This window comes from Pocillopora verrucosa, chromosome 3 (genome assembly GCF_036669915.1).
Source record: "Pocillopora verrucosa isolate sample1 chromosome 3, ASM3666991v2, whole genome shotgun sequence".
Classification (NCBI taxonomy): domain Eukaryota; kingdom Metazoa; phylum Cnidaria; class Anthozoa; order Scleractinia; family Pocilloporidae; genus Pocillopora; species Pocillopora verrucosa.
The window spans coordinates 27,801,331-27,829,222 of record NC_089314.1 but is presented as its reverse complement, the minus strand read 5'-3'; the positions used below and the strand labels follow the sequence as shown (position 1 = coordinate 27,829,222).

Here is a 27,892-nt window from a genome sequence, read left to right as displayed (position 1 = left end):
ACTCCTTTAGTCACACAAGGTACGTGGTCTGTTACGATAGAAATGTTTTGGCATGCTACAGCTAAAACTTAATCGTGAAATAACTCCTTTTGATGCCCGATATCGCAAATTATTTTTCCATGGCTCGAAATCCCCTGATTTCTTGAGTTCGGTCTTTGATCCTCGCGTCAGTTCTGGGAGGAGTAGCTTTTTAGGCGTAGTTTTCAACTCCGAATTGATCATATAAAACCCTTCATTTTTTTTCCAGCTTTTTCAGTGTTCTGCAACTTTGACAGCAGGTCGTTGTGTAGATTCACTCAAGATAACCGAGATGAATTCGACTGGACTCTGAATAAGGGTGTAACAGGCAGTAACCCCAGCACGGGACCAACAGCTGATCTCTCAGGAAATGGTAGGCTGAAAAAAAACTTTGCCATATACAATATGGCTTCCAAATGATTATCTGTTCACTCTTTTGGCCACCTAAAGACTATGAAGGTGATCGTAAGTGAATAGCCACGGTAACATGATGAAATACGAGAAAAAGGTTTTCCGTGAAAGGCTTGAAATCTCTGCAAGAGTAGTTGAGACAATCTTTCACCCCATTTTCCCCACCGCCACTCACCGTATGATTGCTTCCGGCATCCAGTGAGAGATTTCCCCAATTTCGGGGGGGAAATGCATGTTTAGGATCGCTTTCAGTGACCAGCGTCTGTTTCAAAACTTGCCCGCATCAACAAAATTCCAACCGACACTCGCCGATTGGCTTTAATCCCAACCTTCTCTCACAGGTTACTACATTTATGCTGAGGCTTCCAATCCTCGGAGGCCTGGCGATCGGGCCCGCCTTCTGTCTCCAGTTGTGACTGGCAGGACCTGCGTGGCGTTCCGATTCAACATGCATGGAAGAGATATGGGGACCCTAAATGTGTACGGCAAGGTGGGGCCCATGGAGCAGGTTATGTGGGAACACAACACTGACAGGGGAGATACATGGGAAGCCATGCAGATCAACATCGAAACGTCAGCTCAATTCCAGGTATGCGGCCTACTTAGGCTTCGAAATAGCCATAGTGCAATTATGAGGAATCATAGGTTTTAGCTCAAAGATATCCACTTCGTAAGCAAAGGGCATGAGGGCATCCTTTTAAAATGGGTGCCAAGGAGGGAGGTATAAGAGACGAGGTTTTATGAACCTTCTGAGAAAATGCTCAAACTGGAAATTCATACCATATTTTCTTGTCGCATTAATTCGAAAATGTACTTATTCCCCTAAATGTTACTTTCCTGATCATAAATGGTTCACTGTCTTCGCCTCTTTTTTTTTTCTTTTTTTCTGACTGGTTTATCTCACGCAGGTTGTATTTGAAGCTATTCGTGGCAAGGGATACAGAAGTGATATAGCTCTGGATGAGATCTCGATCTATCCTGGCCCATGCATTACAGCTGCTGAACCTTTGGCCCCTACCACAGCCACATTACATACCACATCAAAGATCACTCCTCTTAATGGTCAGTGTTAGTGTAAATTTGAATGTTGACCTCTTACTTAAAAAAAAATACATTAATTACGTCGTTGCTGCATAGTCCCACAGATCCAAGTATTCTATTGAAGAGTGTCCTTTAATCACTTCCGGAAGTGATAAAGAAATGATTTTAAGAACTGACTAAATAGAATCAGACCCACCGCCCCCGCCGCCCCATCCCCCTCCATTCAAAATTAAAAAGGAAATCTATTCGATTTACGAGAAAACATTCCCCACTTTCATACCTTTCTAGTCGTTTTCATATTCCTGCGTGTATATCATGATTATCTCATTAAATAAAGTAAGATTATACGAAAAAAGTCGTACAACAGCGTGGTAATGCAATTTAGAAAACATCCCCTATTGCCAAGTCCTTGAAAACCCATCTTTAGAATCTGCTTTTCTTTTAGTTGCAACATTTATTTACTCCTGAGGCATGTTTATAACTCGAGTAAACGCAGTCCTGATTTAGGAAATCTTAAATCTTAAATTCATATTCAAACATAAGGATCTTAAATTCAAATCCAATTACGAAGAGCTTGGGAAAAACTAAATTGACTTGGAGATATTTGCTTGTAAAATACTTGGATACGATTTCGTCTCTTTAGTTAATTATGGAAATAGTTGTGCATGTTAATACTCGTATATCTCAAAATAATTTACAGATTTAAGATGTTTATCTGGGTGGACTAAATTTGGCAGATCGTGCTACAAATCCTTTGATGCCAAAATGTTATGGCACGCTGCAAAAGCTCACTGTCAACGAGATGGCGCCTCTCTCGTCGCCATCAATGACGCTTATGAACTTAACTTCGTCAGGAACTTAACCAGGCGAATTTACGGAGACTATGCAGTTTGGATCGGGCTTCGCCGAGACTCTCAGGGGGAATTCTCACGTTGGGAGAACGGAGAACCACTTGCTTACACCAAATGGTTCAAGAACGAGCCTGACAATCTTTTCGGAGACGAGAATTGCGTTGAGATGTTTAAATATACTGGTAGATGGATGGATTCCACCTGCACTGGGGTGTCTGCTCGGAGTCATCCTTTCATTTGCGAGAGCGGTAAGATTTGAGTGACTACAATTAATTTATGAAGGTGTTATCTCAAATTTAGTAAACAATAGGGAGGTCCATTTGAAAAGAGAATCCTGCTAAGAATCAAATATGCCCGGCTAGATTGGCCGGAATTCAATTTTGTGCAGCATTTTGATGAAATTGCCAAACAAGGCAAAGTTTTTGAAGCCTGTTTCTCGCGAGCTTCTTTCTCAGTGGAAGAATCTTCGCCTCTCAGAACAGGAACTGCCTCGGAGATATATACAAGCATACGTGGTAACTGTAGGCAGTTGTTTATATACCAACACGATGAATCCTGTTATTTCACCGATTCCCGAGCAGTGAAAAGCCTTTCAGCCCTCAGATTGGCTCACAACATCTTACTCCACACTTGTAGAGTTGGAGAAAAGTAAACCCCAATGTCCACCCGGTTGGGATGAGCTGAGCACCGCCTGCTATAAAGTTTACAGTGGAATTCGAGGGATGTCCCCGTGGGCTGACGCAAGTAAAGTGTGCCAAGCATCACGTGCCAGCCTCGTGAGTATCACGTCGCCAGACGAGCGTAAGGAAGTACTTTCTTTAATGCAGCGTTATTCTGAGGGCATGTACGGCTACTGGATTGGACTAAAACGTTCTTTTTCAAGCACGTTCTCGTAAGTAGTTTGAAGTTTGAAGTGTTCTTCAAAAGTCATTAGCAACCCCATGTGGAAATGAATTTAGCGTTGTTGGTTTCTAAAGCTAATCAGTATAAGTTGTAAATGCTTACCCTAAATTTTCAATATTGCAAATTCAGAAAACCAAAGTAATCCCAGCAACCACTAGAACTAAGGTTTACCCGATGAAAACTCAAAGTGACAACAAGGAACCTTCCTGAGGCGCAGGAAAACGTAAATGACCAAGTCGAAATTGGTTTAGTTTGATTGGTTGAGAGGGTAGCGCGAGTTTTCTGGACCAATCACAGAGCAAAGTTAAGTTCAACAAAAGCAATGCTTGAAGACTTTCGACGCTCAATTGAACATTGCTGCGCTTAAGATTAAGTCAGGTTCTTTTGATGAGTTCTTTAGCAAGACACTTTACCGTAACAGTGCCTCTCCCCAACCTTAAGCAATAATAAGTACCGGCAAAATATCAAAGAAACCTGTGATAGTTTCACCCCCTTCTAGGGGGAGTATTAATACTCCTTTTCATTTCATGCTACAGGAGCTGGTATCAGCTCAGGCTGGATGGGCTCTTGGCTCGGGTGTAAACTTATTTTAAAGCAATGTTAATTACAATATTACCTTACCTTTTTAAAGATGGGAGGATAAAAGTCCCCTGACTTACACCAAATGGGCAAGAGGCGAGCCTAATAACTGGATCAGGAATGAAGACTGTGTTTACATGAGTACACAAGATGGAACCTGGTTCGATTCTCGCTGCTCACGTTATCTACCATTTCTTTGCAAATTATGTAGGTGTGATTTTATTCTGTTAAAATAAAGTGCTTTTATTTTTTTATAGGACTTCATCTGCCAAACTTGCACCCAGTTGCTCTATGGTGTATTTTTAAGCCTTAATTTTTCGCACCACTTACTAGGGGCTCGGCTCCCACGACTGGCTACGAGTATAAATGTCTCGTTTATTAGGACAGGATTTGCTGCGCAAGAAAAAAATCAGATATCTTAGAATTGCAGTTTTCAACCAATCCAGCAAAACTGCGCCCCAACCTGTAACTTGTAACGGTTTACTGATTCAAAGTCCGCCAAACGGTTTCTTTTAGGTTACATTTGAGTGAAAAATTAGCCCCCTTTTTTCTGTATGTCACACCAATTATGTTCAACTGAGTAACAGTTACCATTGAAAAAAAGCAGTTTACAAACACACGGATTACCTACGATCGCGGTGTGCGGGTTTCATGTCACAATAATCAGATCTGGGCTACCAGAAACAGCCAATGAAAGCGCACCTCAAATCGAAAGTTGACAGCACAGCAAACGAGTAGCGAGTAAACACAGTAAACTTCCCCCGTCGTTTCAGTTACAATTGTTCTTCACACTATTGCTTTTTCCCAAAATACAGCTTTAGCACGTGATCGTCCAACAGATCCCACTACCCCTCTTCCGGTCACATGTGGGGTGAAAATGAACGAGACTTCTATATCCTCTGGATTAGCTCCTGGCGTAATCGTAGGGGGAAAGGTTGCAATCCCAGGAGCGTGGCCTTGGCAAGTTGCTCTTCTGTGTAAGACTTGCACTGACCCTAGTTGTGGAGGTACCTTGATTTCTGCATATCACGTGATTACGGCCGCACACTGCATTCCCTCCGACACTGATACATTCGTCAAAGACTACAAGGTGGGTATGGAAGAAATACTCTATGCATCTGTTGCAATCGGCGAGCGTGAGACAAAATAAAACTTATTCCACTTGAGTTTGTAAACCCAGACATGTCCAGTTTCTACTGAATGAGTTACATACACCATTAACTCGTTGGTTACCTGCTCTATTCTGCTTGGATCGGCAATGTATATACCACACAAGTGAATAGTGCTTTTTGCACGCGCTGATTGGCTAGTCTGGAAGTGAATAGCACCACCTCTGAGCAGCCGATGAGACAAAATCGTGCGTCAAGAGTTTAATTTCCAACCATTTTTTCGGTATACTGAAAGAAATCAACTTATTTTTTGGTATCTGTGTGATATATAGTACAACAGTTATTCTCTTCAATGTGAAAGTGTTAGTGCACCACTATACACTTCCACTTCGGTGAACAATCGTTAATTATAATCATCATCATCATCATTAGTACCGTTATGATCACTGCTTTGAATACAGATTCGCCTCGGTGAACACGATATCCGAACGAACGAAACCGACGAACAAGACATTGACATAGCCGCCGTTTACAGACACGCTTCCTACGGTGTAACAGCTCCCCACGATAGCGACATTGCAGTCATTAAGTTGGCCTCTCCCGCCACATTCAGTAGCAGCGTAGGACCAGCATGTCTACAAAGCAACAACATAGATTTTCCTCCAGGTAAAAACTTATCTTACTAAGCAGATTAAGACCATCGTTTAGCTCGACTAGATTAACTCCAGCACAGAAACAAAGTTCTACTGGAACTAATCCGAATGAGCTTTTCCCAGAAACAAAAAAAGTGATCGACTCCTAACATCTAAAGAATGAAAGTCGGCCGGGTAAAGGACTGATCATTTTTAGCAAAGCTGGAAATTTCATCGGAATTTGAAAAGAAAAGGGTGTCGGCGTTCTTTTTAGCGAAACCTTTGTGGACTAAATTGCATACTCTACCCATTTCACGTATTTCCGGTCCCTCAAAATTTTTGGTAAAAGATATAAGATTCACTACAAGATGAAAGATTCTGGAGCGCACTCTTATGAAAATAGAGAAGAAAGATCAGAACTAAAGATCCTCGCTTGAGTAAATGCTTCAACGCCTTCCTCTTCAAGAGGTGTATGCGCCAGAGACCAAATAATCCTCTTCTGTGCCACTCAAAAGTGGTTAGGAAATTGTGACAGTGACCTTGTTTTGAGACTCCAAGGAGCAACCCAACCATCCAAAAATCGTCTTCAAATGTGCTTGAACTTCGACTATGGATGCTGTCGAGATTTACGTCATTGAGGCATGTGAGGCAATGAGGCCAGGTTGCTAAGGCGTTTTTCAAAATGGCAGCGCCCAATGAATTCTGAGATCTTTTGAAGACAGTCATCAAACGGTTTGGTTACTCTCTGGTGTTTCAAAACCCGTTAGGCAGTAAATATTTTATGCATACCTATAAAAGACGGTATAAAAGTTTTATAATTGTCGTATGTTTACTGAGCACACTTCTCTCTCTCTCTCTCTCTCTCTCTCTCTCTCTCTCTCTCTCTCTCTCTCTCTAACTTTAAGTGAATGGTTCAGTGATACTCGGCGAAAATCTCCTCTTTTCTCCCGTTTTTCCACAGATACAGAATGCGTCATCACAGGTTGGGGTCGCACCCGTCGACGAGGCGGCACATCTTCTGTTCTTAGAGAGGCGAGGGTTCCCTTAGTCGGAGACGCAGACTGTAAGAAAAACTACAGACCAGAGCTCATAACTTCCAACATGATCTGTGCCGGAAATTTGGGAGGAGGAATTGACGCCTGTCGGGGAGACAGCGGAGGTACAATAGAATTCTGCTTTCTTAAATCGGAATGAAGCTCGATAGTTCATATGTTTCACCTAGCTATATCTAGCTCCATATTAGTACATTATTTTGAAGATTCTGCCATTGACATCTAATTCATAGAAACACGAAAAGACTATTTCAAGGAGAAAAGAACGGGATAGCGGAAGGTCATTTAGGACTTGCGATAGACTTGACTTCTTTTAAGCATCATCGTATGACTGACATATTTCACCAGTCATTTATCAATCGTTTGATCATAGTTAGTAGAGGGGGGACCCCCTCTACTAACTATGGTTTGATACATTTTTAATTTATGATTCCAGGCCCTCTCGTCTGCGAGAAAGACGGCCGCTGGCATCTCGTGGGCACAACCAGCTGGGGATGGGGTTGTGGTGGCCAGTATTACGGAGTATACACAAACATCGCTGAGCTGTATGAATGGATCAAGGAAAACATGAAATGAAGAGAAGATTGAATTAGAAATTGATCTAGAGTGCAGTTAAAATGTACACGAAAAGAAAGCCAAATAAAGCGTAAGGCCTCTATCCCAAGACTGCAATTAAAATTTCATTACTTTAAGTGAACGAAGTCTAGCAGACGATAATATCCCCTTAATGAACACGATTTGGTTGTGTTGTTTTGTGTTTTTAGTTCGTTTTGTTTTGGTATTTTTCTTTTTGTTGTCTTTTCTGTTGGTTTGTCTGGAAGCAAGGGTTTTCGAGTCTGCTAACAATCGCAGACAAAACTCAGATGCTGTTTATACGGACTTTCGACGTTCTACATAAACTGCGATTTGAAGTTTGGTTTGGTAAACCTGGCTCCGGTTAGTTTTTCTTAAGGGAATCCACAAAGTGCTTACCCTTTGACAAGTCAATGAAGAACCCCTAACGGGGAAGCAAAAAGCCAAATCTCGAATTGGCCTAAGAGATTTATTTCGCGCGTGTTTTCAGGCACCTATTTCACTCTGACCATCGATTGTATTATCGTATAATTTGCCTTAACCAACTACACACTTTACACTCGTGAAAAATCTAATTAGTTAAATACGTAAGCCTCCAATTTTGCCTAGAACAGCCTATTTCTCGTTTTCTTTTGGTCATGACTGCCAGTGGCAGTCAGAGTGAAACGCTTTTGACAACTTTTTAGGTCAAAAGGCGAGAATAAGTTAACTTTTTATTCCCCCAAAGTGACTTGCATCCAATTTGTATTTGTAACAAAGAATGCATGAAAACAACTCGGACTAACTTTTTTCTTACTCAAACCTGTTAACTGTGTTATCTAAGGACGTCTGTGGACTGAAAACTATTCTAGCCCACCGATCAATTTCTCACGACCAGCAAAAAAGTTTAAGCTAACAAAGACAGTCATTTGAAAATTGTACAGCATAGAATTTACCCGAATCAATACGTAAAAAGGCACGTGGATACGAATGATTGTACATCGGCCGAGGCCTTCGTTTGAGGAAGGAGAAACACAGGAGGCATGTTTTTCAACTCTTAAGGATTCTTTCGCAGATAATCGATAAATTTTAATGATCACATAATGCTATTATACTTTATACATTCTGTTAGGACATCACGGTCAGCAAAATACACAACACTAAGAGCAGGAAGCCCATTACTGAATGGGCTCCTGACTAAGAATTATCCTTGTCTGTATTTTTCTTGTCTCGGGACTGCATGGCCTTGGCTGCAGATTCAAGTATTCGTCTTTTCCACTCTTCATACTCTTTATCATCAGAGTCAGTATCTCCATCGTCCTCCTTTGATATTTTGGATGAGCGACATTGATCTACGGAAAAGAACGTCCCATATGGACGAAACAAAATACACTAATGTTATTAGACCCCAGTTTGGTACAGTATCGCCGAGTATTTTTACGAGCTGTGCAGTATTTTGACCCGCCCGCAGGGCGAGTCAGAACACAAACAAAGAGTAATAATTAGTAATAATACTCAGCAATGCCACGCACCAAAAGTGTCTCAAAAGTTATTTACTATTTAACTGCCTTGTTTTATAGGGATTTCTTTTTTTTTCTCCTTTGAAACAACTCACGCAGGCGTTGCCAACCTGTCAAACAGGTCTTTTACAGAACAAAATAACAAACAATCCGAATAACCGTGTAAATATCGCAGTATATTTGTGCTCGATTCGCAAATTAGTAGTACTCAAATAAACTATTGTATTATTTATTTTTCACTGCAATTTTACGTGCATAATTTGCTCTCCACTCTGCTTTAGCCCCACTCCATATCTACTTCATCATCTTTTACTTTTTTAATTCACTAGTTTATTATAAATTTTTATAAGAGTAAAGAAATACTAAGCAGTAAAACCATATATACAACATCTCTTTTTAACCTGTGTTTTTCTTTTGGTGTTTTGAAGCTTTTTAAGGACATAAATGATAATTCCAGATGTATACATATCACACATTTGAATCTTTGGATTATGATCATGAACTAAGAGATTACACTAACCTTCAACTACTTCAGTCACTCTGTCCAGAAGTCCATACCCTCTTTTGGAAGTCTTCCTCTTACTCTCAGCTAGATCAAGAGCAAAAAATTATGAGAGATAAATACAAAAAATTTCAGTCTATTCCCTTTTTTATTCACTTACAGGGTCACAGGTTGTACACCCCTATTGTTTGCAAAGTCCCTTACAAAATTCTATATCTGTTTTGCAATTTCTTACAAATCTTAAAAATGATTTGCCCATTAGATAAATAATTTCTAAGGAAGTGAGCGATAATCTCCGTAGGACAACATAGTAGGAACCAGAAGACAGATTTTCATATTTCTTCTTAGAGGAAGCCATCATTTTAAACAAAAGTAGATCTGTAATTATTTTTTAATACTCTCATCAAAAACTGCAAAGGCTATCTTGCATTAATCTTTGATGATCTTCAAAGGACTTTACAACTATGCCAAGATCTTTCACCCTACACACTGCAACACCAGCATGAAAATTCTCTATACATTTCCTATGGCACTGACTATGATAGTTTAGCTAAGAACAAGAGCTTTTTCAGTATTTTATTATTTCTTTAACTGTCACAAGCCTAAAGTTTGGTTCAGCAGTGGTACTTATGTGAGAAATAAGAAGCTGGTTCCCTACTGGGGTGGAAGGTGAAAGAACCTGGAAAGACAGAAGGTCCGTGTGCTACTAAGAAATTATGTACTATAAGTGGTCTACACCTTTACAAAACCAAGCCACTTTAGTACAGATCTGCAGCTTCAAAAACAATGTTTTGAGCCATGGACTAGAAGTTAAAAGAAATAACTTTCCAAGTAATGGATCCAACCTTTGAGGTGAGGGGGGGAAGCTACAATGGGGTGGAGGGGGAGGTGGATAGTGGGAAAGATGTGGCAGGCACTTCAGAAAAACAAAATTAAACCCTTCTTGGTGTAAAAATCAAGTAGAGGAATCAGTTGCACCCCTCTCCTAGATTAGATAACAACAGGATAGGCAAATCAACCCTTTGCCCACTGAGACTCAGATGAGCATCTAATCGCTCTGTACAATTTCACCCCTGAATCACACATTATTGTCATGAGAAATGATCATCAACAACAAAAAGCTCTTGATTATTAAACAGATTCTCTTTGTTTGCACCCTTAGAAATGTTTTCAGTACAGTGTGAAGAATAAGCATACTAATGTTAGGATGTAATGGGTAAAGAACTCCAAATGTGGAGAGTAAGAAAAATGGTTGTCAAATGAAGAAAGTTGACAAATTATTTGTTTGGAGAATTTATTAGTTTGGAGAATATAGTGTTGACAACTAACCATCTCCTTATTGATGTTTTTCTTTATTTTCATCACTTTTCCACTTGACCATGAATTGATTTTGTGGGGAAAAAATTCTGTCTTAGTCACTCAAGGAAGTTAAAGAATTACCTTTACTTGTTAGCAAATTCTTCAGTTACCAGTCGCAGTTAAGCAGGCTCTCAATTTATTTGTACATGGGTGATTTAGACCCGCATGTGTGAGTGAGAATTTAAGTCTACTCACTTATGTGCATGTCACTCTACTGTCACTTGATTATAAACTGTACTGCTACTCACTGGCTTCAAGCATGTCTGGTATTTTCTCCATCTTCTTGAACAAACTGTCAAATGTTGACCTTTTGCAGGTCCCCAGAACACTCAATAACTTTGTCTTGTCTATTTTGATTTTCTTATACCTTAAAAAATATAAAGCAAGAGTCATTAGAGTTATAGTTTGAATTACATATTTAGTTGACAAAAAAAAAAAACCACAAAAACAAACTTTTTCAAAACATACCTGCAAGCTGTATAAAGTGCAGTTGCATTAAATATTGGGTGACTCATATCTTCTACTTCTTTTACAAACTCCTGTTTATACCTAAGATAATGTAAGACTATGTATAAGAGAATTGCAGGTTCAATTCCACCTTGGCCTTTTATATACAAAAACAATAATTGCAATTACAATAGAAGCTTGGGAGGTAATGGAACACAAGGGTAGCAAAGAAACGTTACAAAATAAACTGAGCTGACAATGAACTACTCCAGATATTATGAAAGAATCATGAAAAAATTGTACAGTTAGGTAAAGAAATTAAATGAGAGAATACATGTAACCCATAACAATCAAAAATGGTTTGGAAAAGCTGGGAACCCTGTATTTGTTTCACTCTCACCTTTTCACCCTAAGCTCCCTTTCCTAATTCTGTTCTTTTTCATTATCCCCTATCCATCATCTCCCTTCCTTTCCCCTAAACTGTATCTCCCACCCACCCATCTCCTCTCTACTATTTCTTCATCTGCTATCCATCATCTCCCTTCTCCTCCCCTCTAAACTGTATCTCCCAACTACCCATCCCCTCACTTCTCTATCTGTCTCCCCTTACTCCCTCTCTCTCTTTAGTTTCCATTACCTTCCTACCCTTTTTTATCCTTAAATTTCCAAGATTTCATTCATTTAGTAATTCTCCTTACTGTCTGCAATACAATTCTTATGAGATTGGTCCTAAGAATTAGGTATAAGATCAACTAATAATACCCTTATTTATATTTTTCTCTATTCTCAACACTTGTCTGCTTAATATTGTATTGATATTGTAAGGAGAAATTCTGCCCATGGGGGTTAAAGGGGTTAATGAGCAAATCAATATTTCTTAGGTAAACTTGAATGCTAACAATACAGGATTTATGTCGTTTTAAACTTCAAGAGGCCAGCAAAATTTTGAGGGTGACAAGGAGGTGACATCAGATTAGTGATAGAATCCAATTTCTTGTCTCCAAAGAAAAGAAGAATTTATAATAAAATATAACCTTAACTTAACATTTTGTATAAAACATTATGACCTCACTAAAGAGATCTGAACCTTTTACAACCTTGTCCCCAAAAGACAGACATTTTCCTCTCACAGGTGTCAATTTGCAATATCAAGGGTAAAATAGGGGAAAATAACATTCAGGTCATGAGAATAACAGAAATGATTATAGATTCAAGAGGCTCTCGATTGTAAGAGAAATAATACTTGAAAGTACCATAAGAAATGTAGAAAAAACAGTATGGGGAGTATACAAACTGATGATGGGATGTAAAGGGCTAGGTATTATAATGCACCTTTGGTGTATTTGCTGTGCCAGGTCTGAAGCCTCCATACAACCAAATTGTACAGCTAGATCTTTAATAGTAAACTCCTTTTGTTTTCCCAACAGACACTCAATTGTTTTAAAGGCATGGATATAAGCTTTCTTAGTCATTCCAGAAAGCTGAATTGCAACATTCTATAACAAAAATAAAAAGGGTGAGACAGTGCACTTAGCTGATACTGAAAAATTGTTGAGATTTTCACATTATCTACCTACATACCTGTCACTAAACATTGGTTCAAGGTCCATACTGTTTGTTATGAACTAAGTTTTTCCACTGGAATATACATATACAACCCAAGAGAAAAGCATACAGGCCTCAGATCATAGAAGAAAAACAAGGTTCCATTACATACAATATGGACTGGAAAAATGAAGCTAGTTAGATATTTATCATATTTCTAGGTTCTAATAAAGGGGGAAGATACAGTTGTATCAATGCAACCAGACCTTTGAATTAGGAGGGAAGTGCAGTGAAATACAGCTTGCTTAAATATCCAATCATAGCACACATACTACCTGTAATAATGGTTATGACAAGCTGAATTATGGTACATATGATTTACCATGAAAAATCTGATTGGTCATGAGAGCATTTAATTGATATACAACTGCATGTGAAGTTGACATGATAACCCAACATCTGTTGTAGATATTGCATTTATCATTCCAAGTTCAAAGTCTGCCTAAATTCTAGGCCCTTGTTAGAGAGGAGTGTAATATTTTGCATGATGGCAAAGACAACAGATTACCTTTGGGACTACGGCTTTGCTATAGAATAGTATGGTGCTATGCAGAAATCTTACTCAGATGTGTATCAGTTAATAGCAGGTATACGTTTCCAAAATACATTGAGAGTAAACAGTCACATTTTTCTGTATCGCCCTCTCAGAGTACACGTCCTTTACATTCCCTTATCAGGTCTTACCACAAACAGTACAAACAACTCATCTCTTTTTTCCCCAGCTAACCCCCCTCAGCCGGACAGGAGAATCGGATTTGAACACAGTCAATCATCATCTTTGACCAGTTTAAAGTTTTATGTTGTATAATTAACAGTTTTGTAGATCGACAAAAATTTATGGAAGAGGCTTTCCACAAAAATTATGAGACAAGACAATGAGATAAACTACGTATCGATACAGCCGTACATAAACTGATAGAAGGGGAAAAAAATGAGTTGCACTTCGTTGCAAGTGACTGTCATGTGTTTTTCGTGGCAGATGAATAAGAAAAAATGTAATGTCTACAGTACCCTATTCATCGGAACTTGTGAATTATTCGCTGCGATCTCGAGACAGATTACAGATTTAGAAACACTTGTTAAATTCATAGAGCAACCACGAACATTCATCAATCGCTCCAGCTCAGCTGCTTTCTTCAAGACATCTAAAGTTGTTATTCCGAGTCTCTTAGACAAAGATCGTTGCGTTTCATTCTCCATTTTGTTTTCCCAATGGAAATTTTCGCGGCAAAAATAACATTGGTGCTCAGTCTAACCTCGAGTGAAAAAACGCTAGTACTTAGTTTCCTCTCCACAACCAAGGAATTTTTCTTCTTTAACTTTGTAGAGTTTATGACTTGGGTATAGCCTTTAGCGGTCACGCTTAACCGAGTAAGTTAAACTATTAATATAATTCTTGATCAGTGTTGACGTAAGAGAAACGCTCTATAATCACTAATCAACAAATTAAACAGATGCGAGCTAAGAGCCACCTTATATTTCAGTGTTAGTGGAGCACTTAAAGTAGCTGTTAACTCCTTCCTTCATGTTTTGTTTTGACTCAGCAGTAGATCTTACCATATCTGATGAGACGAACAGAACTCAAAACTGAATGGGTGAGACCTGGGGGGGAGATAGGCTTTCGTTAAACATTGAACCCCTTACGTGATTGAGATGTAGCTTCTCCTCGTAATTTCAATACAATATCTTCTAAGAAAGTGATGAGAATAGACAACTTTTCATTAAAAAGCTGTTTACTAGATATAATTCTAACTCTTTTAACTGATTCACACTGCAATACATAACAGCTCAAAAGGAGAATTACGTATCAGACCTCAAGGGCGTAGCAGGGGAGGTGCCCGTGACCCCCCCCCCCCCTCCTTTGTGAGCCTTGTTTGAGCAAACAGTATTATTCAGATGGCGAAAACAGATAATTACCCTCTGTTTGACACAGTGTGGACCCCCTCCCCTTGAAAAGTCCTGTCTGCACTCCTGGATCATCGTAAGAAGAAATTAGAATTTCAAGTCAGTGTTAGCAGGAAAAAGGAAGATTTGCACCACTGGCATAGTAGGGTGTTTTTTTAAGGAAATTATCATGACAAGTTGACCAGAGATTCCCCAGTTGTTGCTTTCATTTTATCACTAACTTTTTCAAGAGAGCAACAGCCAAGAACTGATTTGCAGTTGCAGTGAAATTATTTATAAACTTCATTGCACTAAAAGTAAAAGAATTTCAGTTTTTTTTTTCCACAGAACAAATTTAAATCCATTTTTTACTCAGTCGCCTACCCTGAATAATGATGTAAAGCTTCTTGTGCTAAGTTGTATGACAAAACTGATGTGTTACACAGCAATGGATGGAATACAAACTTAAAGAAGTTGCTGAAAAAGTAAGCATGCACTAAAACTGGTGCAATGCAAACAATATAACACAATCTTAAGAAATGATTTTCATCTGAGTGTTAAGTAACGATTTAAAAGCCAACTAGAATAAAGATATTCTCACCTCCTCAAGACTCCCTCTTCCAGGAACTCATCACCAGCTTATTTCACATGAAACTTCAATTAACAAACAGTGACAAAGATTATCATTCTCAGGTATGTTCTACAACCAAGTTTCTTCTAGATGTCAGTTTTCATGCTAAAGCGGAATGAAATCGAAAAAAGAAAACAGCTATGAAACATGTCTTATAACAAGTCTTTCTCTGCAGAAGCACGATATCACCCGTGAGTCCTTCACATATATTGTATGACGTTTCTCTATCATCATCATTGTTTTATCTACTCATCTCTAAGCTTCATACCTTGGCTAAGGTTCCTTTATCTCTAACAATCAAGCAGCGTGCATGTACCGTCAAAAAATTGTGATAACCTAAGCTATACTCAAATTATTTGAGTTGATGAATAATTTGACGTATGTGAAAAATATTCTTCAGCAGCTATATTTACAGGGCATTTTTTTTTTTCTGAGAATCTAACCTTCTTTCCACTGACTGTTTTATAGTAAAACAGGGGTTTCAATAACTTTTTCTGTTAGCGGTTGCCGATAGTGTAGCGGGGGAGCTGTGCCCAGAAAGGGGCCTTAAGGCGAAATGCAAACACCGGAGCCTTCTCGCATACCGAGTAGTAAACAGATGGCGGTAATAGGTCTTACAGGCGGTGGTAGACCGCCTTACCTGGCTTTTATTGAAACTCCTGTGTAAAAACTTTGATAAAATTTCTCACTACTAACTTCTTCATAGCGACTTTGGAAGTTTGTATTTGTGTTGTGACTCATCACAAGAGGGCAGGTTGAGGCCTTCGTAAAATGTTCTTCGGAAGATTTCGAGTTCTTTCTTCGTTTCTCTTGTTTGAGCTACAGTAACTTCCCAAATGCTGTACGAAAACTATTATGGAAAATATTTCAGCAAAAGCTGTTAAGAATTCAACTGGTATCTTCGCGTGGCATTGCTTTTCTACCGTTTTAGTGTGATAATGCAATTTTATACACCCGTGATGGATTCTGAGCCCGAATTGTTTGAAAATAGTGCTCTTAGAAGTGAGTTTCAAAGACGTTTACTCAGCTTATCCAAAGTTAATTTTCAAATATATTTATTGACTTTTTTACCCGGAACTGATCCGTTTTATCGACAATCAAACAAATCAATCAGTCAATCTTACGATATTATAACCTCGCCAAGGTCATTTGCTTCATTCCACAATTCTGCTGCGTAAAACCCGTTTTCATTGAGTTTAAGATCCCAAAAAATCTTCCCTTGAACTGCATGAGTGGTCCACATAGATTTATATAAAATAGATTTGGGAAATGAGCTTTTGTTAAATAGTGAGTACATCGTAAAAGCAGGTTTGTCTGAAGGTTCAGTTTGATTTTTAGGCGGACAGCTTCAGAAATCCTGATTGTTTGCAATTATCACAAAAGGAAATAGTTTAGTAACTCACGGAAAAATGATGCAAACTAGGACCGTGAATCTTTTATGCAGTTATCAGGACTCACGCTAATTATTGTATGGTGTTGTTCTTTAAAATCAGTCTTCTTATTAACTCGACGAATTTTGAAGTGTCCCTCGTGTTCTGTTTGTATTAGCGTAGAGACCTCAAGTTTTAATGTTTTACCAAAGCTGTAAAAGCTAACTTTACTATTTACCTACAATTTTATTTTTTCATTGCAAGCAATTTATTCATCACCTTGAAAATACCCTACGTGATATCAAATGTTTGATAAGGTGGATTAAAAAACCCCTTCATTTTACAAATGAATAGCACCAATTAGCCCGGGAGCATTACTGCGTCTGCGTCATATTGTTGTTACAGCGTGTATGGCCGGCTGCCGCAGTCACGTGTAGGCTGAACAAGACAAAGATTGTTCTAGTACGGTCGAGGGGAAAGAAGTCACTTTACTCGCTGGGTAAGTATCATTTATGCGACTTGGGAGCGTTAACGCAGAAAATTTTCCGGTTAGAAAAGTATACTAAAAATTCCGATCGACAGGAGAAAGAATTGCCTACATATACTAGCGCACGGAACTCATATACCAGAGCAAAATCGTGTAAAGCATCCAAACATACCGCAGGTCTCACAAACCTGTCGTTTCTTCCCAGTGCATAAGGCCTCGCTGAATTTTGAACATTCGTAGCCCGGTCCCTCTTAAGACTGATCTGTTACCAACATCTCATCGTGCATGCTTTGAGGCAGCTCGTAGCGAACGCTTTTAAGTGCTTGAGTGGTCATTACTAGGAGAGGAGACAGTTCAAGGCTGATCAGTTATCTGAATAAATGAGACACTTATGCACACACAGCCACATAGGTAACAAAAAACTCACGGATACAACAATCGAATGCTCCATGAAAGCAAAATCGACCAAGAAAATTTGAAAACGTTCTGCTAAACTTGCAGAATACAGTTGACTTTATTTGCTCGTTCGTGCAAACGTGTTCAGTGTAATTCCGATCTTGCTAAAGAGATTTCCTAATGTCTCATTTAAAATCGTTCAGTTCAGGACATTCTTTCACAAAATTAAAAGCAGCTGTTGCACTTTCGGGTCTCAATCGGACTTACAGTAATTTTTGCCGGCAAACGTATGTGCTCACTCGCTAACAGCATAGACAGTTTAAAGATCTCATCGAAGAGAGCACACCACTTGCTCACTGAGACGATAACGGTGACTCTCGCACAAGCAAACAAAGACATATATGAGAAAAAGAGAAATTTTTTCCAGAATCTGTCGCGCAATTACATTGTGCGGCAACTACGACAATTCAAAATTTGATAAACGTAAAATTATATCTAGCACAGCAGCTTCATAAACACTCAAACCTATCTAAATATAGTTCGCGACACACCTTAGATTTGAGCTACGAAGAAACCCATAATAAAGAGTATTCCAAAGCGGATTAAAAAAAATTAACTCACACAAACCGTCATTTTTTTTACTCGACAGTCTTAATTGAAAAAATAACTTGAAGGTCGAAGCTTAATTTTTAGCTTAAGGAGAAAGGTAAATGAAAGATCCTTGATGCACCTTACTCTTTGTGCATGCATGAATTATTCAGAGCAAATTATCGCTCCTCAAAATCAAACTTACCCAGTATTTTAAAACCAGGATAACCCTTTTAAATATGAACAACGATCTGGTCGACTCAACGAAACAAACCGCAGGGGTGCAGGCTGTTCAATGTTAGAACACATAGGTAAAATACACGAATTTTAAAACAAAATTTTGCCGGGTAGTAGTTCTCACTTACAATGAAACAGGTATGTATTCCTCAATTCAAGTTAGCTTAGAGGCTGTGGTTTGGTGTAAACTTTCTGACGTCAAGATTCTATCAAATTTATACAAGTATTTTGTACGTTCGTTCAGTAAGAGCCGTCAAAATCTCTCCGAATAAAAAATCTCACCTCAAGTTCCTGAAAAGGAGTTTACCAGAAAGCATTGATTCACCCTTCCTCAGTTCTTGGGAGTTGAAGCCAGTAAGAGACCTGTGTCACCAGAAGCTAAACTTCGACAGATGTTAAAATCATTTTCTTGTTAACTTGGGCTAATGTTCCGTGTAAGTGACCCCACAATCAAGGCTTTCCTGTAGTCCCGTGCAATAATGGTGAGAAAAATGACTGATTTTACGCTCCTCGCTGAAAAGACTTTGCGTAATTTCAATTTAGCAAGAATACTTTTTATTTTTTCAAAGAGAACATAACCATCCAGTCATGATACAGTAGATTAAAATGGGTTTAGCTGACCAACAGTAGTACTGCAATTTATACACAGCGTGAATTATTATTTGCTAATCTATAAAGATGTGAATTTTGACCTCGTCAAAAACGATTTCGATCAATTTTTAAGTAATTTAATTGTTAACAAAGTTTTAACCGATACCTGAAAAAACTATTTCCCCCTCCTTCCTGTAACCCATGGGTAGTCATGTTTGATTGTGGCAGATCAGCGTTACTGATGCAAATATCACTGGAGAAGTTTGTTTTGAAGTCGCTAATAAACCACGTTTCATCATCTCCCTCCTTAAAATAACATCGTCTACGTGATACCACACCTCTGATGACAAATCGTGCTAATAGGAGTCAAAAAATTCCCTTATCCCAGGGTTCGATTTCAAGATCATGTACACGTAGGTCCACATACCGTATGGCCTTTGAGATTCTACCTCTCACGTTCTCCGGGCGACTCGCGCATTGCAAATTCTTGCAAATCAGTCTCTCCGCGTGTACATTCTGCCGAATGCCGGCTCGGAGTTCCTACTAATACTATGCAAAATCAGAAATAGTTCGCAAAATCTCGAAGAGTTTTAAAAATATCAGGATAGTGACATTGTGACGTATTGTATCCAACATACGTGCCTCCCTAAACATAGGTTAGCACAGAAACTTCTCGCAACAGGTACAGTTTCACTAAAATAATTTTTAACCCTATCGCACTGAGTTATTTTTAAAGCCTCTTAAAATTATACTATGACTAATAAAATAACAGGTTTTACAACAAACAGGTCGTGGAAAATTTTGCGGAAAGATGTTTACCTAGACATGCATTCGAGCGCAACGTAGTTGTCATTCATGAATTTTTCACTTTGTAGCAATTTGAGTAAGAAGAGAAAACGCTTTAAATTGAAGTTTTTCAACAAAATGTGCAGTAAAAAGTCTAGATTTCGGGTATATCTGCCTAACTTTGTTTTCCCTCGATCGAGCCAAGTCAAATCGCCCGACTTCCCTGGAGAGACGGCGTTTCTACGCAAACAGAATCCGTTACAAACTGTCAGTTTTCTACTCTCAGTATTCTATCAACGATTTCCCATTTGCGCTTTTTTAATTGCCAGAGAGTATTAACACATACACATCGACAAATACGACGAAATACTTTTTTTATTGTGTTGAAATGCACTGTACTTCAGTACAAATTCATAGCGTTTGAGTCGAAACACTTTGTAAATATTTTTCCATTGTAAGAGATGTTTTTCTTTCAACAATAACACTGCTTACCAATTAACCCTTCACGCTGTTCCTCGTCAGCTGCATGACGTATTTTCGGAAGAATTCGACCGACAGAATACGTTCTAGAACGTTCTGATAAGAACAACGCGTTACGATGGGCAGTGAATGTTCTGGAACTTTCGGCTTGCGTGACTCACTAAGTAAGCCATTATATCGCCGTGTTATTTCACTTCACGGAAAGAATAGTGAAAAATTTACATAATACCGTGATAAAACCCCTTTCTATATTGATGCTTGATTTTTATCGTAGAAGAAAACCACTTTCCAGAATAAACAACCGGAGTTATACCCGATTATTGGGTTTTTTCTTTTTAGTCGTTGAGAATGCGAACGCTAGGAACTTTTAACAAGAGCGAGGATTATTTTAATTTATTTGCTAAGCTTCCTTCAATTAAGGACAATATCAATACATTGACATGATCACAAGGAATTTCTCTGGTGACAGAATTGAAAAGAAGAATTGTGCACGACTCAGACAGAGAAAACGGTAGCAGTAAGGAAGGGACATTTTGTTCTTGCACCTTCTGGAATAGCATTTTTCCCTCAAGCTTCTGGAAAATCAAGATATGTTTATGACTTCGAATCTTTTAAACACCAGCCAATTCTTTGCAAATTTATGCGAAATATGTAGATCAGATACATTCTCGTGGACCCTCAGTGACGGAGAAACGTGGGGCGAGGACCGTGTAGAACGTTCTCGAACCAGACGTTTGATTATTTGCCCCTCCGTTATCATGGCAACCAGCCCCAGTGACGTCAACCAAGGCACCCGCCTAGGTCACCACCTGACGACTCAAGCACTGTAGTTTTAAAAAACCTCGTGGCCGATTTAGACAAGTAGATTTGAATTACTAAATATAGAACATCAATTAAACGATTCACGTGCACACGAAAGTCGTGAAAAAATTGTTTACTTCCCCGAGTTCAAAGATGCTCTCTGCGATCCGTCCCAGACCCCGGCGTTATAGGACGTCGCAGGGAATATAAAGCCTGCGCGCGGGGGATTGACGAATATGGCTGATCAGCAAACTGCCTGATAAGATACGCTTGTTTCAGCACGTATACCTGCGAGAAAGCTTTTATTGTTTGGTGTGATTTTTGAAAAGAAATGCCGATGAAGACTGGAGACGGAGATTCGAGTGGTATTCCATCTAATGTCCCGGCTTTTTTTGGTGAGAATTGTGGAAGTTGGTTGAAGATCCACAATATGAGGAGCACATTTCGTGGAACAAGGTGAATAATGTTTCCTTTACTACATTTGCTTCGCGACAAATTACTTGGCTTATTACTACAGATATCTACCCGATGTTTGTTGAAATGAGTACATTAAATCCTTTTTCTTCAATAATTGAAGCTCGAAAGGACGATTTCGACCTTTCGACTTTTTTTCCTGTAGAATGGGAGCGGATTTCTGGTGCACGATCAAGCCACGTTTGCACGCGAGATAATTCCTAAGTATTTTAAACACAACAACTTTGCAAGCTTCGTCCGCCAGCTGAATATGTGTAAGTACTATCTGTGTAAAAATAATTCAACGGGTTTTGACGATTTACTGTCTTGGAAGTTTCGGTATTCAGTGTTGACAGTTTCGGCGCCCTACCTTGCAATCTATTTCGAGTTACTACGTGAGAGCCTATTAAGAATCTTGTTGAAAACATGCAGCGAGCTTTTAGATTTCCTTGGAATAGAATATGAGTTATTACCTGTATTCAAAAGACTGTGTTTAATGTGTAAATTTTTAATCCATCATTTTCCCGTTTTTATTATGGGTGGGCGAAGACGCAGAGTTATGCTTAGCTTCACGAAGTTAAGCTTTCCGGTTTATTTGATGGATAGCTTCTAACAGAGTTGGTATTTACTGTGCCTACATGTTTGTACTTTCTAAAATATTTCCGCTTTTGCTTATGTAAATCACAGCTGCAAAGTAGAATGTGGACAGGGAACAACAATGCGTAATATTGGCTGGTAGAGGACGTCGATTTGATCATGTGAATGTACAATGTTTACCCTAAGTTAAATTGATATACATATAGATCCATCAAAACAGCTTTTTTTCAAAATCGTTCAGATAGCTATTTGTGAATGCAAAGATTTTTTCCAAAGAATATGTGATAGTTTTTTTCTGTTCAGTCTGCATATAAGAACGTTTTTCTTTTCTTTTCGTCGAACAAAAGCAGAACCAAAGAAATTCTTGGGTCCAAAATCCAGTCATTTTCTCCATGATTGTACTTACAGTATGTTGCATTTTATAACTGGGAGTGAAACCTAAATGTATATGTAGACTAGGCTGTAAAAAATTTTTTGCAGTACCAGACTGCAAACATTTTCACATGACTGTCTTTAGTATTTATAATGATCTGAATTCTTAATACTAACAATCAGCACATGCACAGAGCCCACCTCCTGTCCCCTCTAAGGGCATATAGTTGATTGTTGTCTTAGCAAGAATGAAACTACCCATGGGGTACAGGCTGTTGTAAAGTCAATCGGAACAAATTTGACCAGAGAAAGTGTTCCAGTTCGTCACCCATCCTTGCTTTATAGAGGAAATCAGATTTTACTCAAGTATAAGAGGTCAAACTAGATTGATAGGTGCCAAGTGCATATTCAGCCAAATCATTATTTGAAAGCAAGGTGGATTATTTACTTCAAGTAGATAAACTTAATGGAGTTTGCGTGACATTGACATGGCTGCAGTACATGGTACATTGCGTATTGAAAATAGCCACACCTTATATATGATTAATAGTTATTTTTTGTTCCTTTTTTGTTTAGATGGATTCCGTAAAGTTATTGGAGCTGAACAAGGGGGTCTGCGATCTGAGAAAGATGAATGGGAATTTTTCAATGGAAATTTCAACAAATATCATCCTGAATTACTTGAAAATGTCAAAAGAAAGGTTGTACAAATGAAGAAGTGGTTTGTTTTCTCAGTGGTATTTTTTTAAAACTCGATTTGCATAAAACCTTAGAGAGCACATTCAAGGTACTTGACTGATATTTGTGGAGGATTCTAAACTGACTTGTTGCCTAAGGGTTTTATTAAATGATAGAGCAGTCACAACATTTAATCGAGGTGCAAGCATTTAAGAAAATCTAAAATGATTCATTTTTTGAGGGTCCTAAACACATTTACTTTCCTGTCAGTGGATGTGACTTTTCCAAATAGGTCTCTAGATCTTAGAGTGGTTGAATATTTTTTGAATTTGCTTTCAGTCTGGAGCAAACAGACAGTTTTTATTTTGGATTAAATCTCAAAATGTAGTTTTTCTTTTGTAAATTGTAGTGAAATGATGAGGGAAAACATGGCTCTTTATTATAAGGAATTATAGTGAGGCAAAGTAAAGAAATATCCCCTAAAACAGGGCGTGAAGTAATTTTTTTTTCTGATAGCCACTTGGCTTCTAAATTCTTCAAAGTGGTAGCCAATTCAAAAAAAAGTTGGGTGCCATTTTCAAAGACAAAGAAAAACCTTTTTTTTTTTTTTAACACTGTCATCATTCTAGAATTAAGTTAGTGAAAAGATCTTTAACATGCTACAAAGTGGACACTAGGATGGATGATATGGAACATCCAAGCTCACCTAAATCCAAGAGTCGTCTAGTTATCGATCGAGATGTATGTGCTGCGGTTTGGAAACAAACTTAACAGGGAATTTGCTGCGGATTTATGATGAGCATTCTAGTCGCCCAATTTGGCAACAAATTTTCAGGATTTGGTAGCCAAAGTGAAAATTTAGTCACATTGATGCCGGTATTAGGCACATTCTTGCCCTGTTAATTTTTCTTTTCCTTCTTTGGCAATTGGATCAATGTAAAATTCATGTGAAATAGTTCTCAACATCTCCCTACTAAATAATAATAAAGTCAATACCTACAAAGATAATTTCTCCAGGTTACCCTCACCCAGTTAGAAGCCCTGTTAGAAGATAACTACCTGGTAAGTTTGGTCTTTTTATTCTGTAGGCAACACCTGAGAAAAGAAATGAGGACTGAGGATGTGTCTAAAGTGCTGAATGATGTTCAAGACATGAAAGGAAGACAAGATGAAATGACAATGAAACTTGATCAGATCAAGAGGGACTATCAAATCAACCTTGTTCTGTGGCAACAGGAGTTGATTATCAACAAAGTACTAATAATTCTCTGGAATATGTTACTGCTGTTAACTTTTTACATCAAGGTGCCACTCAAAATGATTACAAGTGTGGGCTGCTTTAGAGCAGATGAATGAATCTATCTTCTCTAAGTTGGGTTCGTGACTAACAAGTACAATGGGTAGAAAACGGTAATAAAGCGATGATACAGAATGATTTCTTATCCTGCCCTATAAAATATAGAGAGAAATGGTACACATTGTAGGAAGAGGAGCTGGGAGACTATGCGACCAACAAAAAATCAAAGGCAACAAAAGATTGTAAACAAGGTGAGGAGGAGGAAACTGAAAAATTAACCAAGAAGAATTGTTTAAAGGAGGAGGAGTTAGAGGACATCAATGTCCTTCATGATGATAATGTTACCAAACACTTCAGTCTGTCAGGACAAGAGTATGTGCCCTGGCCTGTTGAGGAAAGTGATGTGGAAATTGAAGTTTTCAATTTATTAAAATTTTAACAGTTTATTTTAGTTTATTTACCGATTCTGTTTATAAGCCATTGTGATGTTGGATATCGGGAATTTATATGCAGTTTTCCAGGATCTGATGCGGACTAATGTATCAAATGACAAGAAACGTGGACAATAACCGCAAAAGGCAAGTAATTTTTTCAAAGCTCCTTTGCTGTTTCAGTTAATGGCAATTTCATCTTTTTCCACTTAATGTTGAAATTAGGGGTGGAAAGCTGTGCTTTGCGTCAGTCATTTTCAAGTATTATCCCACCAGTATAGATTACTTCTGAGACCCATTCTTACTGATGAAGCTAGTATATAATGTGACCACCCAACTTCCAGATAGATAAGCTGTAGAACTAAACACTTAGAAGAGAAAGGTTTAAGACGTTCTTGCAATTAATAACATCAATCTTTCACTGCGGCTTGCAGACTGATGTTGCAAGACAGCACAGAAGAGCAGTCATCAAAAGAGGGGAGATGATATGAGTACAGAGACACATCAGGTCCCAGCAGTGGCACCCACCACCAAGTTATTCTGCTCAGAGGGTGAGTTTTTGACAGAGGTGAGGCAATCTGTTTTGAAGTTTTCAGAGTACCAGTTTGTCAATCTTTCTGATTCCATGGATTCCTGTGTGGCCAGGAGTATGTAGTATATAATAATATTGTAACAGAAGATAATATTTTTAAGGGGCAGTTGAGAACTATAGATTATTGAAAAGTGTCTGTAACAGGAACAAATTCTGTTACTTGATCATCAAAAAAATACAGGGGGTCTCAGGTAAGTAGGCGGGTGCTATTTATTTTAAATGTGGAAGGTTTGATAATGCGTAAGGCGTAGTGCCGTTTGCCCAAAAAGTTTGAAATTCTTCATTCTCACAGATCAGTTTTTTTGTTAGCATTGTTTCTGGGGATATTTATCATACTTCATATAACCTCTACAATATTAAAAAAAGTTGGGTGGGTAATAGTGTAATTATTCGGATAATAAAGTTCATTTAACGCCTCTAAAGAGGTGTGCAGCTATTTCCACGCAGTAGGTCAAGTGAATACAGAGACATGAGTGAAAATCCTGCTAAACCCTTTAACTCCCAGATATCATCAGTAATTCTCCTTACGGAGTTGCTTAGTAGTTCTTGTGATGTTAGTTTGAAGAATTTGGTATTGGATTAAATAATTATCCCCTAATTCATATTTGTCTTATTCTCATCACTTCTGTGATCAATATTGTATGGTCTGTTAGGAGAAATTCTGTCTTGGTCACTCATGGGAGGTAAAGGGCTAAGAATCTTTCGTTAAGATCATCACATAAAGGAAAAAAATGGACAGAAAGTTATCGGGACTTTCAGTAGTAAAATTGCTGATTATCGTTGGTTTTTTGTTTCTTTCAGCCAAGCACACCAGGACATCCAATATCTGATATCTCAAACACATCTTCTTCAAGCATTCATGGTAAGTTTAAAATTCACTATTGTTAAATTGTGTTTTAACAAAAAAAAAACAAAGATCCGTAACTTGTGTTGCTAATATTAAAAATGTTTTGGAACCATGCATTGTTCGTATTCACTTTCATCTCTAATCCATTGTCTTTTTTCCAACCCTTTTCAAGGCAATAGTGGGCCATTGATTACTGCTGTACCAGATGAGGACAAATAGTTCACATGCAGACCAGTTTATCAGAGTGACCGAGGAATCTGTACCATCTCACAGCCTATTGTGTCAAGTCTGTGGCCATCAGGTAATTAAAAGAAAATATCCCTCTAGTGTGAAGACCATACACAAAGAAGCCCTCCTCAAAGTCACAAATTGCTTTGGGGTTTTGTTTGCTTTGGTTAAATGTTTGGAAAAATTTCGAAGAGAGATGGTCGGATTGGGAGAAAGTGAGGAAGGATGACCAGAATCACACGTTATTTTGATTGACACCTAATTAGGCAATTTCCAATCATTTCCACAATGCATCCATGATTTCATTGGTTACTCTTACTGTACATGTCCTCTAGGGTCTAAAACTAAGCCACTCTCTCAATGGATCAAATGTTTAGCTCTATTCCATCACACAACTGGTCACATGCAATTTGAGTTACTTGTGTTTAGCATAAGCTCTGGCTTTGTTTAATTTGGTGTGTTTGTCCTTGGTTTGGGTGCACAAATAATGCACTCTGAAACTAACTGTTAGAGTTTTCAGAGCGGTTAGAAAATTGACTGTCCGCATTGATCAGACTAATGATTTATCAGGGAATCCCTCTGTTTATGTACTTGTCATGTGCTCATTGATCATGACTAGTGAGTTATCAGGAAAACTCCTGTGTATGTATTGTCATTTCGTTAAATAGGATAAATTTAGAGCATGTTTGATCTACTGAACAATTTTATTCATAGTCGGATTGATTATTGAGCATTACTAGTGATGTAACAGGAAATTGCTCCCATGAACGCACTTGTTCATGTAGTTAATAAGGCTAAGTGAGAGCATTTTTTGTATTCAATTTTGTTTGTAGTTTGAAAGTCATGGAGTCATATTGGTTTCATTTTTCCTTTTGCACAAACGTCCCAAAGATCAGTGGTACAGCCGTGCTTTTCAACAGGGCAGTGGTCACTTTTCCTGAGGAAGCAGAACAGACACCTGTTGTGCAACACAACTCATGTCATGGAACTCCTCAACGTACGATGAGCATCACAATATAAGAAAATAATCCTTTGATGCGAAGAATTCTCAGGAAGATATCGGCCCAGACAGGTTGTGTAATTTTGCAGATCCACTGACAAGATTTTTATTATTACAGTGTTTACAATACCGTAATGATAAAAATTGAATCAATGGCTAGGCAGCTCAGGAAGTTTTTGCCAAGCCTTAGCAAAGGTTGCTTTTCTTGTTCATGGAGCTTAATTTGGATAGAGGAAAGTTCTTGATTATTAGTTTTACATGTCAATACCAAGATGGTAAACAGATCTCCTTCTCCTTTCGAGTTCACTTAATCTACTCCCAAAAATTAAGATAGATTTTTTCTAGTCTGATGTGAGAGGTGAATTTCTAAATAAGTTACACTCAATCAAAAATTGGAGTCTTCTTCCATTTTCAGCTATTTGTATTTTGGGTCAATTCTTTGCATCCATTTTAGTGACTTCAGATTGTGGGCAAGACTTAAGTGGGATGTGATCTAAAATCAAACATCTCAGTATTGCCCAGCTTTTATTAGGGGATTAGATTTGTGGCAGTTGTTAATGTCAGG

At 38.3% G+C, this 27,892-nt stretch overlaps 3 protein-coding genes across 4 annotated transcripts in view; 2 read left to right on the top strand and 1 right to left on the bottom strand.

The window, feature by feature from the left end:
- LOC131799659 (uncharacterized) overlaps positions 1-7,254 on the top strand; it is a gene marked incomplete in the record, with an annotated part of 189,028 nt that extends 181,774 nt beyond the window's left edge. Inside the window, 10 exon segments of the mRNA XM_066163274.1 lie at positions 248-391; positions 771-1,018; positions 1,338-1,491; positions 2,171-2,569; positions 2,958-3,213; positions 3,856-4,010; positions 4,619-4,893; positions 5,374-5,578; positions 6,506-6,703; positions 7,033-7,254. Coding sequence (XP_066019371.1) covers positions 248-391; positions 771-1,018; positions 1,338-1,491; positions 2,171-2,569; positions 2,958-3,213; positions 3,856-4,010; positions 4,619-4,893; positions 5,374-5,578; positions 6,506-6,703; positions 7,033-7,172 — 2,174 coding nt within the window.
- A 958-nt stretch (positions 7,255-8,212) lies between these two features.
- Positions 8,213-27,892, bottom strand: part of LOC131798889 (origin recognition complex subunit 6) — a 31,502-nt gene continuing 11,822 nt past the window's right edge. The window contains exons 2-7 of one of the 2 annotated variants that reach the window (XM_066163355.1): positions 13,593-13,832; positions 12,309-12,472; positions 10,998-11,078; positions 10,778-10,896; positions 9,189-9,257; positions 8,213-8,500 (exon numbers count right to left, since the gene is read on the bottom strand). In XM_066163355.1, coding sequence (XP_066019452.1) covers positions 8,346-8,500; positions 9,189-9,257; positions 10,778-10,896; positions 10,998-11,078; positions 12,309-12,472; positions 13,593-13,781 — 777 coding nt within the window. In that variant the 5' untranslated portion in view covers positions 13,782-13,832 and the 3' untranslated portion in view covers positions 8,213-8,345. Of the gene's footprint in view, positions 8,501-9,188; positions 9,258-10,777; positions 10,897-10,997; positions 11,079-12,308; positions 12,473-13,592; positions 14,117-27,892 lie in introns of those variants that run through there. The other variant, XM_066163354.1, reaches the window with a different exon arrangement.
- Positions 21,068-24,131, top strand: LOC136279482 (heat shock factor protein 4-like). Its single transcript, XM_066163363.1, is given in 5 exon segments — positions 21,068-21,229; positions 21,232-21,288; positions 21,452-21,560; positions 22,831-22,955; positions 24,021-24,131. Coding segments are annotated over 5 exon segments (387 nt in total). The 5' UTR covers positions 21,068-21,163; the 3' UTR covers positions 24,051-24,131.